This window comes from Canis lupus, chromosome 29, assembly GCF_048164855.1.
Source record: "Canis lupus baileyi chromosome 29, mCanLup2.hap1, whole genome shotgun sequence".
Lineage (NCBI taxonomy): Eukaryota > Metazoa > Chordata > Mammalia > Carnivora > Canidae > Canis > Canis lupus.
This window is the reverse complement of record NC_132866.1, coordinates 22,183,009-22,200,887: the sequence shown is the minus strand read 5'-3', so window position 1 is coordinate 22,200,887 and position 17,879 is coordinate 22,183,009. Positions and strand designations below refer to the sequence as shown.

Genomic DNA, 17,879 nt, shown 5'->3' with positions numbered 1-17,879 from the left:
AGTTTCTAAGCAGAGGAAATCGCGTGACTTCCTCTCTTCCTAGGGACAGAAACAGAAAACCAAAGGTCCACGCTGGAATTGAGAATTTGCAGTGGCTAATAGTGTGTATGCCTGTAAGGCAAGAGAATCAGAGTCAAGCGACCACCCTCAAGTAACATGCAGGTAACAATTCTGGTATCATCATTGTGCTCTGCTACTCACACACTCTCAAATCTCCTCAAACAGGGGATGGCAAACCTTTCCCAAAAAGGCAAAGAGCATAAATATTTTAGATATTATGAGCTATGTGATCTCTGTCACAACTATTCAACTTTGTCATTTTATGTTTCAACTTTGTTCACTTTTGCACAAAATCACCCAATACACAATATGTAAGTAAATACATAGGGTTGTGTCCAAGAAAACGTTATATCAAATAATTTTCAGGTATCACAACCTATTCTTCTACTTTTTATTTTTCTCAGCCATTTAAAAATGTAAAAACCATTCTTATCTCGTGGGCCATGCAAACACAAGTTCAGGCCAGATTTGGCCCATGGGTCATAGTTTGTTTACCCTGCCTTAAACAAACTACCTCAAATGCTACATGTGAAGAAGATAAATTACTGTCTCTCCCTCAAATGGTAATTAATATAAGTGTTGCTTCTTTACAGATATTTTCAAGACCTACATTCATTCATTCATTTTTTTCTTCCAATATATTATTTAAATTCAAGTTAGTTAACATATAGTGTAGTATTGGTTCCAGGCGTAAAATTTAGTGATTCCTCACTTACATGTAACACCCTATGCTCATAACAACAAGTGTCCTCCTTAATGCCTATCACTCATTTAATGCATCCCACTGCCCACTTCCCCTCGAGCAAACTTCAATTTGTTCCCTATAGTTGAGAGTCTCTTAAGGTTTGCCTTCCTCTCTGTTTTAATCTTATCTTTCCTTCCCTTCCCCTATGCTTATCTGTTTTGTTTCTAAAATTCTACATAAGAGTGAAATTATGTGGTATTTATCTTTCTCTGACTTATTTCACTTAGCATTATATACTCTATTTCCATCCACGTCATTGCAAGATTTCATTCTTTTTGATGGCTGAGTAATATTCCATTATACACATCTTTATCTACTCATTAGTCAATGGACATTTGGGCTCTTCATAATTTGGCTATTGCTGATAGTGCTGCTATAAACATTGGGGTGTATGTGTCCCTTCAAATTACTATTTTTGTATTCTTTAGATAAATATCTAGTAGTGCAATAATTGCTGGGTCATAGAGTAGTTCTATTTTTAACTTTTTGAGAAACCTCCATACTGTTTTCCAGGGAGGCTGCACCAATTTTCATTCCTACTAATAGTGTAAGAAAGTTCTCCTTTCTCTGCATCCTTACTAACATCTGTTATTTCCTGAATTGTTCATTTTAGCCAATTTTGACATGCATGATATGGCATCTCACCGTGATTTTGATTTGTATTTCTCCGATGATGAGTGATACTGAGCACTTTTTCATGTGTCTGTTAGCCATTTGTATGCCTTCTTTGGAGAAATGTCTGTTCATGACAAGACCTACATTTAGTTTGAGCAAGAGGTACTTGGGTATTTCCTTAGTTGATGAGCTTTTAAGGCAAATACAATTTTTCCTTCTCCTTTTCCTAAGATTTTAATCTAAATTAAATAAATATCAAGGAAACGCTTACAGGAAATGAGGCTTAGGTGACTCACAGAACTTGTCTTGTCCATTTAGGCTGCTATAACAAAATACCACTGACTGGGTGGCTTATTAATAGCAGACATTTCTTTCTCACAGTTCTGGAGCCCAGGGAGTTTAAGATCAAGACATAATAAAATCCAGTGTCTGGTGAAGGCCCACTTCCTGGTTCCATAATTGGCAGCTTCTTGCTGTGTCCTCACATGGTAGAAAGGGCAAGGGAGTTTCTTAGGTCACTTTTATAAAGGCACTAATCCCATTCATGAGGGTTCCATCTTCATGACCAAATCACCTCCCAAAAGCCCTACCTCATTGAGGGTTAGGTTTCAACACATGAATTGCCGGGTGGTGGTGGGGGGCACATTCAGACCACAGTAGAGTTCATCTTACACTTTGGGGATAGTCATTCATATGTCACAAGGCATATTTATTATTAGCTGAAAAGCACATTTTCAAGTCATTTCTGTCTGAATATGATGAAATTCCTGAGTCATTGAATTGACTACAGCAGCTTCAAAAGTCTAGGCAAAAATTCCTTTTTTTTTTTAAGGCAAAAATTCCTAAGTCACAAGTCTGAAAGCCAGATCTGGACTTTGCAACATCATCTTAAACCACAGTCTGATTTAGAGTCATGTGCACAGAAAACTCAAAGACCACAGAAATGTCCCTTCAACCACTCATAGGCTGGTGAGCCAATGCTGAGAGCACATCGCCCTTTATCTCTGACCATGCCTTTCCTTACCTGCTATCCTTTTCTGTTCTTTTTTCATTTTTCTTCTTTGTGTACAAGAATGAAGAAAAGGGATCAACCAATTAAAGGCTAAACTTATTCCTATATATTTATATATATATTCTTCCTCCTATTTGTAAGTTATACTAGTTCAGTATGGATAACACAGATATGCATTCTCTTACTGCCTGGAATAATAGTGCTATCCTAAGGGCTGATCATCGAACTCACCCTAATGCACCCAGTTCCCCATACAGATTTGGGAAGCATTCCCAATAAAATGACAGAAACACCCACTTTTAACTCTTTAAAGGCAGAAACATATAGAATAGCCTGGAAAAAAATCCCATCACTGCCTAATCAAATTCTCCTGTGTATAGAGAAGATAGCCATAAGATTTTGTGTTTGTGTGTGAGAGTGTGTGCATCTGTGCACATAAATGTACTAGCATACATGGGTACACAAAGATTCGGGGGGAAAATTTACCCTTTGGGAAAATCAGGTTCCTTTTGTTAGTGTGAGTTCAAGAACTTAATAGGACTTTTTAAACTAGGGACTCTAATCTGATATTTAAACATATTGTAAGCCTTGGTTTGAAATATCTTGGGCACAGAGATGACGAAGAAAGAGAGTGCCATCCTTGTCACACCATGTCGACTGTGCTAACAACCTAAAATGAATCCAAGACCTAAGATCTGGGTAGTTTAAAATAGGCAGGACTAGTCTTTCCTCCTGCCTGGTCCTATTCCGTCTGCGAAACTCCTCATCTTGTATAAAGACCAGCCTAAATGTCACCTCCCTTTAAAGCCTTGCCTCCCACTCTCAGGAAAAATTAGTTGTTCCCTGTTCATCTTTGCTCCCATAGCACTTTGAACAAAACTCTATTACAGCTATTATGTACTTATCATACTAAATTGCAATCTATCTGTTTATGTGTCTATTTCCACCAGAATATTCACCCTCAAGGGTAAAGGTCAGGTCTTATTCATCTTTGTATTCTCAGCACTCAGCACAGTGCTGACACAACAGCCACTTAAAGCATGTTTTAGTATTTTTATTATTAAAGAAATGCATGCCCATGTTAAAAATTCAAAACAGCACAGACTGGTATAAAAGGAATGGTTAAAAGTTGCCTTCCCAGCATCCAGACCATCAGTTCCATTTCCTACAGGAAATCACTCTGAAGACATGCTTAAAAATGGATAAATACTACATGCACCCCTTCCAGCCCACACCCAGCTGACCAACATGCATGACTCTCAGAGCTGCCACATACGCAAGAGTGGCTGGCTTCACTGGCAACATGACAGGGCTGGGTAGGAACCCCCACCCAGGGCAAAGGCCAGAGAAGTGCTGTCTCTACAGGACAAGGGTGCCATCAGACTAGGACTCAGTTCTACTCTGCACTCTTTGGGTTGATAGTGAATTCACTCCACCCACTGACACATTTTCCTCTCTATTTCATCTCTTTCTCTCTTTCTGTGATTTATTCCAGTGCTTCCGTTCCTCTGTTTATAATTCTGTCTTTGTCTATCTGCCTTTCTGTCTCTGGTCTGTCTGTGTCTTGCCTCATCTTCTCCTTACCCTGTTCCTTCTTGGTCTATCTCTGATGTCTCAGTTTTGCTCTATGTCTTTCTCTCTGCTTTTGTAAGGATCTCATATGTCTCTCCCTCTCCCTCTTATTCTCTCATTCCCTCCAGTTCTCTGCTTCTACTGTCTCTCTGTCTCTTTCCTGGGTTTCTTTCTCTCTCTCCTTGTGCTCTGGATGTTCTTCCACTCAGCTCTCACAATCAGTGAACATCTTTACAGCAATGTCTAATATTCCACTTTTGAGAGCAGAGATGTAAGTGTTGTACATGTTCAGTGCTTCAGCCTCAGTGAGCATATGGAGACGCATGGGGATGCACACATCTATTATATCTGTGCTCGTATGTACATATATGATTTAGAGACGGAGACTGAGCTCAAGACAGAGACTGAGATTTAAAATGAAATCCATGCTCTTTTATTGGAGACAAGAGGCTACCAGAATTTCTGGCAGGGGTTGGCAGTCAGGTTGGTGAAATTACCTCCAGATCTCTCGTTCTGGAAGCAGCAAGGGGGTAAACAAAAGGCCTGGTAGCCCCTGCTGCTGCTCACTCTGAAGAGAGACACAGAGTGATCTTGCTGCTTTTCAAAAACCCTGGGCAATCGCTTTCTCCCAACATCAGTGATTGGAAGCAAATCAGGAAACTTGAACGTGGGCTCTTTGTTTCGTTCAGTTGCCGGGAATTCAGTTCTAATGAGGCCAAGTTCAAAATCTCGCTTGCTCACTTTTGTTTTGTTTTTTTCCATTTTTCAAATAACTTTAAAAAAATAACTCAAGCAATGCATGTTTATTGAGAAACAACAAAAGCAAAACTATGGACAAGTGAAAAACATTACCTATAAACCCAACATTCATTATAATCACAGAACATTTTGAATCACACCCTTCCTATTTTTTTAACAGAAGTGGTATTTTACAGTATATAATAAATTTTTTAAAGTACTGAGCCCCTCCCATGTGCAGGTATATTTCTAGGGGCTTGAGATATTTGACGGAACAACACAGACCAAAAAACCCCGATTTCATATGGCTTATATTTGTACTATTTTGTAATCTATATTTTTCCCTTCCCAGTATTTTTGTGGGGGTTTCCCAATTCAATGTATATATTTACACAAGCAATCTTTTAGTGCCTGAATATTCTACAACATACATGAACAACATCATGGGTTGTTAGTTCTAAGTGAAAAGCCATCTTCCCCATGGAAATAGCAAATAAAACACCATAGTTGCTAAGGTCTGGCCCCTAAAATGTGCCACTTTGGTGCAAAGATTATTTCAAGCTGAAAATAATCAAAGCCCAAAAGACTTAGGGAAGAATTTTTGACCTTCTTCCAACTGCCCAAAAAAATTGAGATGGAGGACCTGCTCCAGGAAGGGAGCTATCACCATAGACAACATAGTATAATATGAACTAGGTGTGGGAGACAGGGAGGAAACTAGCAAGGTCTTTGTTAAAATTGCTCTCTGTGTCTTCTTGTTTCCATATAGAGCAGAAAGCATTTTGTTTACCATACATTTATTCTTTTTCATCTTCCTGTGAATTGTCCTCCTCTGCCCTCAAGTCTCATACCCCTTTCTCCTTAGTTGAAATGACATATTTATTTATACCCATATTTGGAATCTCATGTTTATGTGGATTCCCTACATGTAAGAATTAAATTTTATTTTCTGTTGCTGTGTCTCATGTCAATTTAATCCTTGGATCAGCTAGAAGAACTTTTTTTTTTTTTAAGATTTTATTTACTTATTAGAGCATTTACACATGTATGTGCATGAACAGGAGGAGGGCGAGAAGGAAAGGAAGCAGATTCCTCTCTGAGCAGGGATCCCAGGGGCGGAGCTTGATCCCAGGATCCAGGGATGATGACCTGAGCCAAAGGCAGATGCTTCACCAATTGAGCCACCCAGGTGTCCCTAGCTAGAAGAACTTTGAAGGACAGAGGAAATTTTCCCACCACCACAACAACAAATATCTAGTAAGCAAGTTGTGATACTGTGACTTTTAATAAGAAATGTATATTTTATCTTCATTTCACCTCTGGCACCAAGACCCTTGAAATTTCCTAAGTTGTGAGAGAGATGTGTTAATGAGAGGACTATGGGACCACACCTAAGGATGGGGCCCGGTTGAAAGAACCACCAACCCCCTGATTGGAGGGCTGGAATTCTCAGTCCTACTCTCTAACCTCTGGAAATAGGAGAGGGACTGAAGGCTGAACTGATGGCCCATGGCCAATGATTTAATCAACCACGCCTATGTAATAAAACCTTCATAAAAACCAAAAGGACAGGGTTCCAAAAGATCCTAGGTTGGTGAACATGTGGAGATTCAGGGAGAGCAGCACGCTCAGAGAGAGCACAAAAACTCCAGGCCCTTTCTCCACACCTTGCTCAAAGTATCTCTTCCACCTGGCTATTTCTGAGTTATATCTTTTGTAATAAACTGGCAATTTAGTAAATAAAATGTTTCTCTTAAGTTCTGTAAACTTCTCTAGCAAATTAATCAAACCCAAGGACAGAGTCATTAGAACTTCTGAACTATAGCTGCCTGGTCAAAAGCAACAGGAGACACCCTGGCACCTGAATTTGGGAGGTGGAGGGTGGCAGTCCTGAGGGACTGAGCTCTTAATTGGTGAAATCTGATGCCATTTCTGAGTAGATGGTGCCAAAACTGGCTATACCACATCCTGCTGGTGTCAGAGAATTGCTTGGTGTGGAATCTCCCCCTCCCCAACACACACACACACACACACACACACACACACACACACTGGAAATTAGGTCCAGAGCCTTATTACAACTATTCTGTGCAAACAGCCAGAGACATTGAGAGGGATGACAAAAGAGTGATAAAGAGTCCTGGACTTCTTATAAGAAAACAAAACTGGAATGGAAGAATGAATGTAACTGCAGAAACAGAAACAATATCAAGGGACACCTGGTCGGCTCAGGGTATGATCCCAGATCCTGGGATCAAGTCCCACACCGGGGATCCCTGCAGGAAGCCTGCTTCTCCCTCTGCCCATGTCTCTGCCTCTCTCTCTCTCTCTGTCTCTCATGAGTAAATAAGTAAAATATTTTTAAAAATATTTTGGAGGGTGCCTGGGTGGCTCATTTAATTAAGCATCTACCTTCAGCTCAGGTCATGATCTCAGGGTCCTTAGATGGAGACCCACATCAGGCTCCCTGCTCAGCAGGGAGTCTGCTTCTTCTTCTCCTCCCCGTCCCTCCTCCAACTAGGCACATGTGTGCACTCTCTCTCTCAAATAGACAAAATATTTTTTTTTAACGAGCACATTTTGGGAAGGGGAAGGCCTTTTGCCTTTAACCCCTCAACTCTCCCCCCAAAGACCCCAAAGCAAAAGGATCTATGGCCCATAATTTTGTGTCTCAATAGCCTCTGCTACTCAGGTTAGGGAAGATGACTAGAGGCTCAATCCATTGGCTTCAGGACACAACATGATTAGTTGGTGGTCTGATAACATGATTCTTATCAGCACTTTCTTTAGAAAATGTTCAAGTTGTCCATACTGTCACTCTAGGTTCATTAGCCAGAAGAGAGACACCAAATAGCACATCCCACGCATCCTCCCAGAATAACAGAAGACATGTATTAATAACCCCAGGAGAGCCACTCATGGGGACCGATGGCCCTTAAGGCTTTGATCAAACTGCATCACGAAACAGTTTATTACCAAGTAAAAAGTATCAGGTTACTGCTCTGAAATCAGGTTAGGACAGGGAAAACCCCGAGGTGGGGTGTTTATGCCAGGAGTTCCCCTACCACCCCTCTTCACTGACATGTGAAGTTTTCTCTAAAGAAACTCAGAACTGAACCCTTACAGAGGGTCAATGTGATCAAAGAAAAAGCTTTGGAACCAGAAAGGGCAAAAATCAAATTTCAGCTGTGCCACCCTCTGGCTGGGTGACCTTGGGCAAGTTCCTTAAACCACAACTCCCACAACTTTAGAAAGAGGACAATAATACCTCATTTGTATTATGGTAGTGGGAGGATGGACTGAAATAATGTGATACTCTAGAATCTACTTACAGGGAAGCTGCCCACTAAATTGGTGGTTATTTATATTATTATGAAGAGGGGCTTCTATTATAATCAATATACCTTATCTGGCTCTAGAGAGCTATCATGGTGTTCAATCAATTATCCTTTGCTCACATCCCCATCCCCACTCTCAAAGTCAGAAGAAGTAGAAAAGGCAATAGCTGGTAACTCAGTTATAATCCTTGAGCAAATAAAATCCATGAGTTTCAATAGGCATCTTTCATTTTGACTACTCCTGCCCACAAATGTTGACATGCTAGCTTCCCTTGCCTGAGACCGCACTTACTATTATTTTAAACTACATGTTCTCTACATCCAACAATTAAGGAAGGGAAGAGGTGTCTATGCCCCTCTCATCCCCCAATCCGCCCCTACAACTAGCTCAGTTATAAGTAATCTGACCTCTGAAGTCCATTATCAGTGGAATATGGAGAATGGGTCTTTGCCAGACACCTTGCTTGCAGAAAGTCCCATCATCTCTCTTTGGGGTCCCCTTTGAAAGGTTTAAACACTGCCAAGGAGCATGACTTTTTATGAGACCACTTGCTCTGAAGCCCAGCATAAATAATTTGAATAGCTGGGCCTAGAACTCAGGAGCTCCATGGCAAATATCCACACTTCTTCCCACATCGGCAAACATTATAGACACAGGTGCACAAGCTTCAGGCAAACAGAGAGGCTAGGATGCAGCTGTGTTCTAACTCTTGCCTGTGGAAAGCCAACGGGTGGGCCGAACCAAGAATCAGTCATAGTGTGATAAAATGCTGTCGGCAATCCTCTTCCACTAACTGACCTGCTTAATAGCAGTGCCTTGACTTCCCTACCTGAGAAATGTAGATGATATTTGTCTTTCCTATCTCATAGGCCTGTGGTGAGGGGGGAAAAAAAACTGAGGTAGGGGAAATAATATTCCAATCTTTGAAAGCTGAGGCATTTTGCAAAGGAGATGGCTATAAGTGATCTAAAGCGGTATAACAACATTCAGGAGTGCTATAGAAACAGACACAGTATCTTTTATACACATGGAAAATTTCACTTGGGATTTCCTAAGAACATTCATGTCCTTTTACTCTCTACTTACAAAGGCTCTGTTCTTGTCTTATTGCTCAGCAAGAGCCCACCTCTGTTTCTTGCCAACCATTTGACAATTCCATTCATCCCACCTGAGCAGAGCCCTGCCCCTCCAGAGTAACCATCCCACCAGCATGCTGTCCGGCTCCACCTCACACTGACCATGCCTATACCCTGCCATCCCTGTTGGCTGCTGCAGCCACACCATTTTGGCTAGTTTCCTCTCTAGGACACATGGATGCATTCTCCACCCTTTCTAGCCAGAGATACAGAAGAGTAATGGAGACATCCACAAAGACAGGGACAAATATTTTACATATGTTCAGTGACTTAGCATCAGCTGGCTGGGAGCCAGATTAACCTACCCTATGGGCAGCCCGTCCACTGATGTTTCTGACCCTTTGGGGAAAACTGTGTGTGGCAAATGTCTAGGTAAAAATGAAACAACGATGTCTCCAGCTGAGATTTAACGTTCAAATAAAGGCAATCATATCTTGAAGTGGACATACTGGTTTTATTTTCTTTTGGGGCTTGGATTATACCCAGAGTCACTGGAAGATGAATGTGTATATCTTTGCTTAAGGAATATTTTTAAAAACTATTACTAATATTAAAACTTCAGTTAAACCTAGTTTACATTTAATGTAGGCTCATTTCTTGGAATACACAGTTTAGACATCTCTATGCTTTCCCTTCAGTTACACTATCCATTCAGCTCCAAATATCCTTGTAATAATCTCCATCTCTTCACCAAAATCTACTGTCTCAAGGTCCACTTGAAGCACCTGCTCTGCAGTGAGGTTTGAAGACCACCCCAGTTTATTGATGTCTGATCCTCTTCCGAACTCCTATAGCTTGCTGTGCCCTCAGGGACACCAAGCTTCTGTCTCTTCAGGGGACTCTTTGGGTACAAGATAGAAAGGGCTCCGAGGGCACATCTATGTGCACCACTCCACACATACCTCTATTCTCAGTGTCTAACAAATATTAGGACTCAATACATGTTTGTAGAATTAAAAGTAAATATGGTAATTTGTGTAAGCTTCTTAGCACAATGCTGCCACAGGGCCATCTCTCCTTGGAGGTGAGCAATTGTTCTTTTAAATAAATTACCAAAGAATTATTAAATAAATAATTCCATCAGCTTTTGTGCCTTAGTCTATGAGTTTCGGTGGGGGGGTGGTTCTCTATAAAAAAATGTGGCTAGAGTTCCCAGAGTCAACATTCAGATCATTTCCTCTAGAAAACCCCACTAGCTATCTTAAGAGAAGCTAACTTCACAGTCTCATCCAAAGCTTTTTTTTTCTTTTTTTTTTTTTTGTTCAAAGATAGAAAGTTCCTTAACAGGAAGCTGTGATACAGTAAACATAATAAATTAGGTTTTTAGGTTTTGTTGCAAATCCGCATTGAAATGAATGCCTGCTTAGATCTCCAATGTTTTGATTTCCTATAAATAGATATACACATAAACCTTAGAAAAAGGAGGAATCATGTGAGATGAAAGGCTTGTTCTCTGTAGGTCATGGGTATGGGTCATTGTGTCATTTGTGCATCCCCAACACTCCGAGTGCACTTTACTTAAATGTAGTAGATAAAAATATCCGCAGGCTGAACAAACTAATAAATGAATTTTAACCTGTAAGGGATTTCTGTCATGCTCTGGTCTGTCTGCATCCTTTTAGAGAGGATGAAACTGAGGCCACACAATTTTAACAGGATACATTATGACTACATACCTAATTTTTTTTTTTTATGATAGTCACACAGAGAGAGAGAGAGAGAGGCAGAGACACAGGCAGAGGGAGAAGCAGGCTCCATGTACTGGGAACCCAACGTGGGATTCGATCCCGGGTCTCCAGGATGACACCCTAGGCCAAAGGCAGGCGCTAAACCGCTGCACCACCCAGGGATCCCCATATCTATTTTTTTTACACAGTCAAGACTGTAACTCGGTATTCTTCTCTGCCAATAGAGTTATTTCTGCAACAAAAAGAACAAGTAGCATTTATTAAGCATTTACTATATATCAGCCACTTCATATATGTGATGTCAAATCTTCGGGAAAAGTCTGCAAAAGACATCCTATAAAGTGAAGCTCAAAGAATTTAATTGCCTTGTTCAAGGTAGAGTGTGGCAAGCAGGAGAGCTAACATTCAAACTCAAATTTGCTTCCAAACCCACTGCCTTCCATGTCACACCATATTAACGTTCATTAATAGCATAAAGCACTGATCAGAAGGAATTATGTGGGCTTGTGAGGGAAAGCTAAAATCATTTATCATTTTACTTCATAAAAAAGGTAAAAAAATGTTTAAATGTACAAAGCAAGTGTTTATATACAACCTCTCTATAAAATCAGATTTGTAAGTAACTTAGAAAAGGAATCTATTCCTGAAGAACACCAGATCCGAGAGCTGAATGATGGCAGGTTACCTCGTGCTCAATGAATCACCAGGTGCAGATTCCATGTCTCACTAAAGATGAAGAGGTAGGCGGATAAGAGAACAACCAAATCACTACTTAAGGTAAAGAGTGCAATGTGACAGGCTCATGTTAAAGTCCTTGCTTTTCTACAAGGAGATGGGGCTGCCAGCTAAGAAAGTGCCCTCCTCCACCATCATCTGAAATCCACCCCAAGAGAGGATTATTTAAAATACCGACTCCCAAGAGGTTTGAGTTTTTCTGTCCTACCTGAAAACCTTAAAGACGGGCCAGCCACTCTGTGATGTTTAGAAGCCATATCACTCAGGGTGCCAGCCCCAAACTGCCACTGACCTTTGTTACATCTAAGTTAGCTTCCAGAGCCTCATCTTTCTTCTCTATGTAATGAGAATAAAAATATCAACTCAGGACAATTTTTTTTTTGAAAATTAAGTGAGATGATAAAACGTAGGGCAACTACCCCAAACCTGACTCAAGTTGGGACTCAGTTTATTCGCTAAGGTTAGATGGTAAACGTCAAGTGCCAGAACAACTGGAAGCAGAGAGGTAGGTGGAAATCAACCAGGCCATCATCACGGTCCATACAAATCCAGCATTCAAGTATCATAATGGCAAAATACAAGTAAAAGCCTCTGTTAACAAACCTTGTAACACCACTGCCAGTGAGAAAAGGACAAAGCAATGAACTGAAATATTCAAATTGACTCCAGCATAAAAATATGAAAAATAGATATTAACACTTGCCACTTACTTATTAACCTACCAAGGATGCTGTAAGGGTTAATAAGTGTAGCACTTTGAAATTTCTTGGAAATAAAGAATAAACACATGCCCCATCACACATGCATATATAGACAAATATGTATTTTAACAAACTGAGGATTACGGTATAAATTTAGATCAGGGCACAGCATGCCTAGGATGAGTAGGGTAGGAACAATATGTTCTTGCTTACGACACCAAGCTCATGACAAATGATTCATACCCAGCACCTTTCATGCCAAAAGATCCCCCCAGGTGTTCCACCAACTCCAGCAACACTTTCCATCAAGCTAGACTGCAGTATAGAGGAATCACATCACTCCCACGGATGAGGCAAAACAGTCATGTCTTTACACAACTGCACAAGTCCAACAGCGGAGGGGGCAGGAAGGAGAAGGGAAGGAGGCGAGAGAAATATCCAGAATTCCTCACAAGTTTGACAGGCAGCCTATAATTACCATACATCTACACCTTTAATGCAGGTGTTATTGTCATCAGAAACCCTACTTAGCAAGGCTTTTAGCTAAAGGTGAGAGAGGTTCAGAGGATGTGTATTGCCTGTGGCCCTGAGTGGGCTGGGGGCGGATGGAGTAACTGGGGTCTGACATCTAAATGTGAAGAAAATGAGAGCCCCAAGATGTTCTCCTCAGGTTTAAGTTAGTGGATTTCTTGCCCTGGGGAGAAAGAAGCCAAGTGCTGTTGAGAGATCCAAACAGGTGTCCAGTACTTGACGGTCATGACGCACTCATGTGTAACCTGGCAGGTGACGAATTGGCATGGGCCCTATCTTGGGGATGAGGAAACTCAGACTCAGAGTGCAATCAACTTGCCTAGATCAAACCACACAACAAGCAGAACTAGAACTCAAGTCCCCACACTGCTTTTCACATCACAAAGTTGCCCAGAAAACTTTTTCTGCCTTCCTTCAAAAACAACGGTTAAACTTTGTCTCTCCTGTGAATCTGAGCCAGCTTTGTTCCATGGGACCTGGATAAAGACTATTGCTCTCCCTCTAGCAGCTGCATATATATACTAAAACCCCTGCAATTTGTGTGTAAACAGGCAGGGATGGGGAGCAGGGGGGTTCTTTAAAGAATTAAATACTTCAAAGGGTAGAAATCTCACTAGCAACATGCTTTGAGCACTCAAACCTTGAACATGCACTACCTTGATTATCTGCTACATTATCTCAGACATCCCTGCATATTGCCCATCCAAGCCCTGACCCTAATAAGTCCAACTGAGCTTATAAGCATCATTTAAAAAAAAAAAAAAAAAAAAGGCTGGCAGTGCTTGGCGCCATTTCTTAAATGGAGCTTAAAATTTGCCAAAGATGTACTCTCCTTTTCCAGCTCTTTCCAAGATCTTTCAAGAGATGAGAACTAAAGTAAAGGTCTAATGGATGAGTGATATTTTACAGTTCAAATTACATTAAAAGCCAGAAATATTTTGAGTCCAATGTCCTTTACTTCTTGATACAACAAGATATAATATGTTTGATGTGTCTAAAATCTCCCTTAAAGCCAGAAGCTTTGAGTTAATCACATAAAGCAGTGTGAAAGTTATTCAATCGGTTTAAGAAGATTCAAGTTCAAATTGGGGGATTAATTTTAGTGGTTATGATATGAGAGATATGATGGTTAAGGTAAGAAATGAGGGCAAGGGTCTCCAGAACGTGAATGGAAAGAATTTCAGCTTCAATTATTTGATTAAACCATTCCTGAGAACCAGAGAAAACCATAGCCTCCGTCCGAGACCTGAATTGTAGGGAAAACCTTGCTGATGCTCTCAGGACAGAGACATCAATGCAAAAATACTATTTATCATGGTTTGCCTTAATGCAGTTTATATCTATAGACCCAAGGAACCTATAATGACAGACTATGATTTTAAAACGTTCACAACTTTCATTAAAAAGCTGACAATGAGCACAACTCACTCAGGCGGCGCTTCCCGGGGAAGGTTTCTGGCAATGACATCACAACTAAAAACATTTTGAAAGGGACCAGGCTGCACAGACTGTGCATATTACAAATACTACAATGTCAATAACCTGATGGAAGCTGAAAACTCTGATTTTTTTTTCTCCCCATTTTACCCATCCTTGGTTTGCATGTTCTTCTCGTCTGCTTAACGGCAGCTCAGAGAACTTTCCACACTTGTAAATCATCTTCGGTTATTACCATCAAAGCTAGATCTTTACTATTTCAGCTCATTCAAGTTTCCCAGGTGCGCTTTTAGCTGGAAGAGCTACCCCAGATTCCAGACACACGCAGACTTTTCTAAAAATCTAACCCCCCCCCTCCCCCGCGACGTGGCCAAAGCTCACCGACCTGCAGCCACTCTCCCCAGTGTCACCCTCCTGGGATCCAGCAATCCCTCTGGTCCCCTCATAAAAGGGACATCTAAGTCTTTCTTTGTACTCTTCTTCTCTAGAGGAGGTCAGGCAATGGGGAAGAACAGGGGGTTGTTGTCACTGGGATATATCTGATCTTCCTGGGACTGATCATGCCGGAGAACAACCACTCATTCACAGGCTGGAAAGCCCCAGCTCTCAAAACACACTGGCTGGTGCTGTTAGAAGATGCTGGAGAGTTCCCTTCCTGAAACTTGCATCCACTTGGGCCCCAGAAACAGAGGATACATTAAGGGCACCTTAGTGTCCACTGCATATCTCTTCCTTATGGGGAAGATGGGGTGAGGAGCTTTGCAGAAAAATTAAAAGCTTACAAATAAAGTCTTCTCGATCTCGCTTGTGCTCACCCTTAAGTCTAGCAAGTGAAGGCAAAGTCACTTAAAGGAATGTCATCCTGCCTGGAAATTTAACCCATTCACCTCCACATTCAAAACACTTTCCCACCCCGCGTCCCCCCAGGTTTGCCTGGTTTTCAGCTCTTTACAGCCGAGGAGACCAGGAAATGGGGGTTTGCGTGTCCTGTTTGAAGCTTTCGGGGCGGGGGGTCGGAGAGGACTCTGATGGTGCCACGGGTCTCCTGGTGGGTGACATTAGCTCCTAGGGGAGGTGGGCAGGGAAGACTTTAGTTTGCAGCATCTCTCAAGTCCAGGAACCCCAACCCCCCCGCCCCCCCCATCTCTCCATCGGATCGCACAGCCCGCCTTAACCCTTCGCCTCTTCCGCCCCCTGCCCCCTGCCGCCCCACCGCCCCATGAACTCACGCTGCTGTTGTGGCCGGACCAGTGGACCATGGCTTGGTTGTGCGCGGAGTCGCCCGTCAGCGCGAACGTGGTGCTGGTCAGCCTCAGCTCCTCCATCCGGAAGCGAGTGGCTCTGTCCGGGTCCCGCTCCGGGGTCCCGGGCTCGGGCCGCGCTCCGTCCCGCGGCGCTCCCCGGGGGCTCCGGCCCGCGCGCCCTCCGCCGCCAGCCTTGCCCCGAGCCGCTTCCCTGCGCCTCCGCCGGCCCGAGCGCGGGGCGACCTCGGCGGCCGCGCGGGAGCCGGGGGCCCGCGCCAGGGGCAGCGCTCGGTCCCCGGGGGCCACGGCGAACAGGGGGCGCCCGAGGAGGGGCAGGGGCAGGGGCAGGGGCGGCGGCCCCCGGCGAGGGGCGGCCCCCGCGGCCGCGGCCGGAGCCGGAGCCGGAGCCCAGCGCGGGGCCGGGCCGGAGGGCGGCTCGGGGCAGCGGGGGGCGCCGCCGCGGGCGCCCGGGGCGCAGAGGACCAGGAGCCCCGCGCCCGCGAGGAGCGCGCCCAGCCGGGCTGGGGAGCGGCCGCCGGCGCCAACTTTTCCCATGGCGGGAGCGGAGCGCGGCGGGGAGCGGGCCGGAGCGGCGGCGGCGGCGGCGGGCGCTCAGGACCCCAACTCCATCCAAGTTGGGGCGCGCGGGGGCGGGGGCGGGGGGCGGGCGGAGGCGGCGCGGGGCAGGCGGCGGCCGCTCGCCGGGCCGGGCTGGTGCCGAGCGCGCTTCGCCCCGAGCGAGCCGCCGCCGCGCGGGGGTGGAGCCGAACTGAAGTCGCGGGCGGCGCGGGCGCGGGCGCGCGGGCGGGAGGCGGGCGCGAGGCGGGGAGGGCGGGGGCTGCCGGGGCTCCGGGCGCCGCGTCCCGCTGCCGAGCGGCGCGGCGCGGGCGGCCGCGGGGACTGGAGGCGCCGCCGACCCTCCCCCTGGGCTCGCCGCCGCCGCCCGCTCTGCGCCCCCGCGGCCGCCGGCTCCGCGCTCGTTGCTGCCCCGCGCGCCCCTCCCGTGGGGGCGGCCGCCGGGCTCGGGGCGCTCGCGGCGCGGGGGCTTCCTGCTCGCGCTGCGCCGGGTCCCGCGGTCCGCGCCGCCCTCTCCCCCCTCGCCCCCTCCCTCCCCGTCTCCTGCAGCAGGTCAGACGAGGAGGCTGGGCGGCCTCCCGGGCTCTGCCCCCTTAGCCTCCGCGAGTGGGCATCCTGACCCCAGCTGAAGCGGAGCCGCGGTCCCAGCCCGGGAGATCCCGGGAATGCAACGGCAGAGGATGATGTAATTAAATGACCGTGTGCGTGTGCGTGTGCGTGTGCGTGTGTGTGGTGTTTGGGGGATTCTCCTCTCAATTACTACGCTTAGATTCCTTCCCGGACCTCCTAAAGCGCTCGCTGTGCTCGAATCCGATCTTCCCGCATCTTGGTGGGCGTCTATCTCGGCTTCCCTAAGAGACCACTAACTCTCCGAGGCCAGGGATTGTGAGCAACTTGGAACAAGTGGCCGGTTTATTTTGTTTGCCTTTTTTTGTTTTGTTTTGTTTTAATCCCCCGCTCGACACACTGTCCTATGCGGTAGGAATATCTGTCAGTGGTTAATTCAATAAATACATATTGTGAGTCTGTTAGAGGTCTGTGTGCAAATAGATACAGGAAGAGGGGCGCGGTGCTGTATTTAGTTGGTGTCTTTTGTGCCTGGCCCAGAGCTGTGAGCACGTGCCTGAGGATTCTTATCAGCAAACTTCAGGTCTGTGCTGGATGCTCGGCGGCTAGTCTGCTGTGGGCCCTCAGACAAAGTGGCAATCTCTCAGCTTCCTACGCTTTAAAATTAAACGGTTGCATTAGATGACCTTTAAAAATCCCTTCCACTCCTAAAATTCTATAATTGTATGATTATAATGTCTGCCCAGCCCAGCTCCCCTGCTACTGTTCAAAAGTTCAGATGAAGATTTATAGCAGGTGAATGAATGGGCTTTGAAAATTACAAAGAATTTCTCAAAATCCAAGCCTTTTTCAAATGGAAAGTTTGCTTCTAAGGGTTGAAATACCTTCAAATTTCTTTGTAGTCTTCATGTGCCTAAGAGCACTTCCCTATGGCATGGTAGCTATTAAATTATTCAGTGCATATTTACTGATTAGATAAATGAATGCCACGCAGAATAGTACAATCTTCAGTTTATAATTACATTTTTTTTTCATTCTCACACTTGCAAAGGTAACCACACTGAAAAATCTGAATTCTGAGTTGGTGATGGGGCCAACTTAAAAGTAGCAGTGATAATTATTCTTCAATTAATGATACCCTTTTTGATACTGTTCAAGAGGAATTTCCCTTATATCAATTCAA

General features: G+C 44.5%; 1 protein-coding gene across 5 annotated transcripts in view; it reads right to left on the bottom strand.

Moving 5' to 3' along the window:
* SORCS1 (sortilin related VPS10 domain containing receptor 1) overlaps positions 1–16,108 on the bottom strand; it is a 506,783-nt gene extending 490,675 nt beyond the window's left edge. For all 5 annotated transcript variants that reach the window (XM_072805397.1, XM_072805395.1, XM_072805394.1 and 2 more), the window contains exon 1: positions 15,539–16,108. In XM_072805397.1, coding sequence (XP_072661498.1) covers positions 15,539–16,108 — 570 coding nt within the window. The remainder of the gene's footprint in view (positions 1–15,538) is intronic.
* Between the last annotated feature and the right edge of the window lie 1,771 nt (positions 16,109–17,879).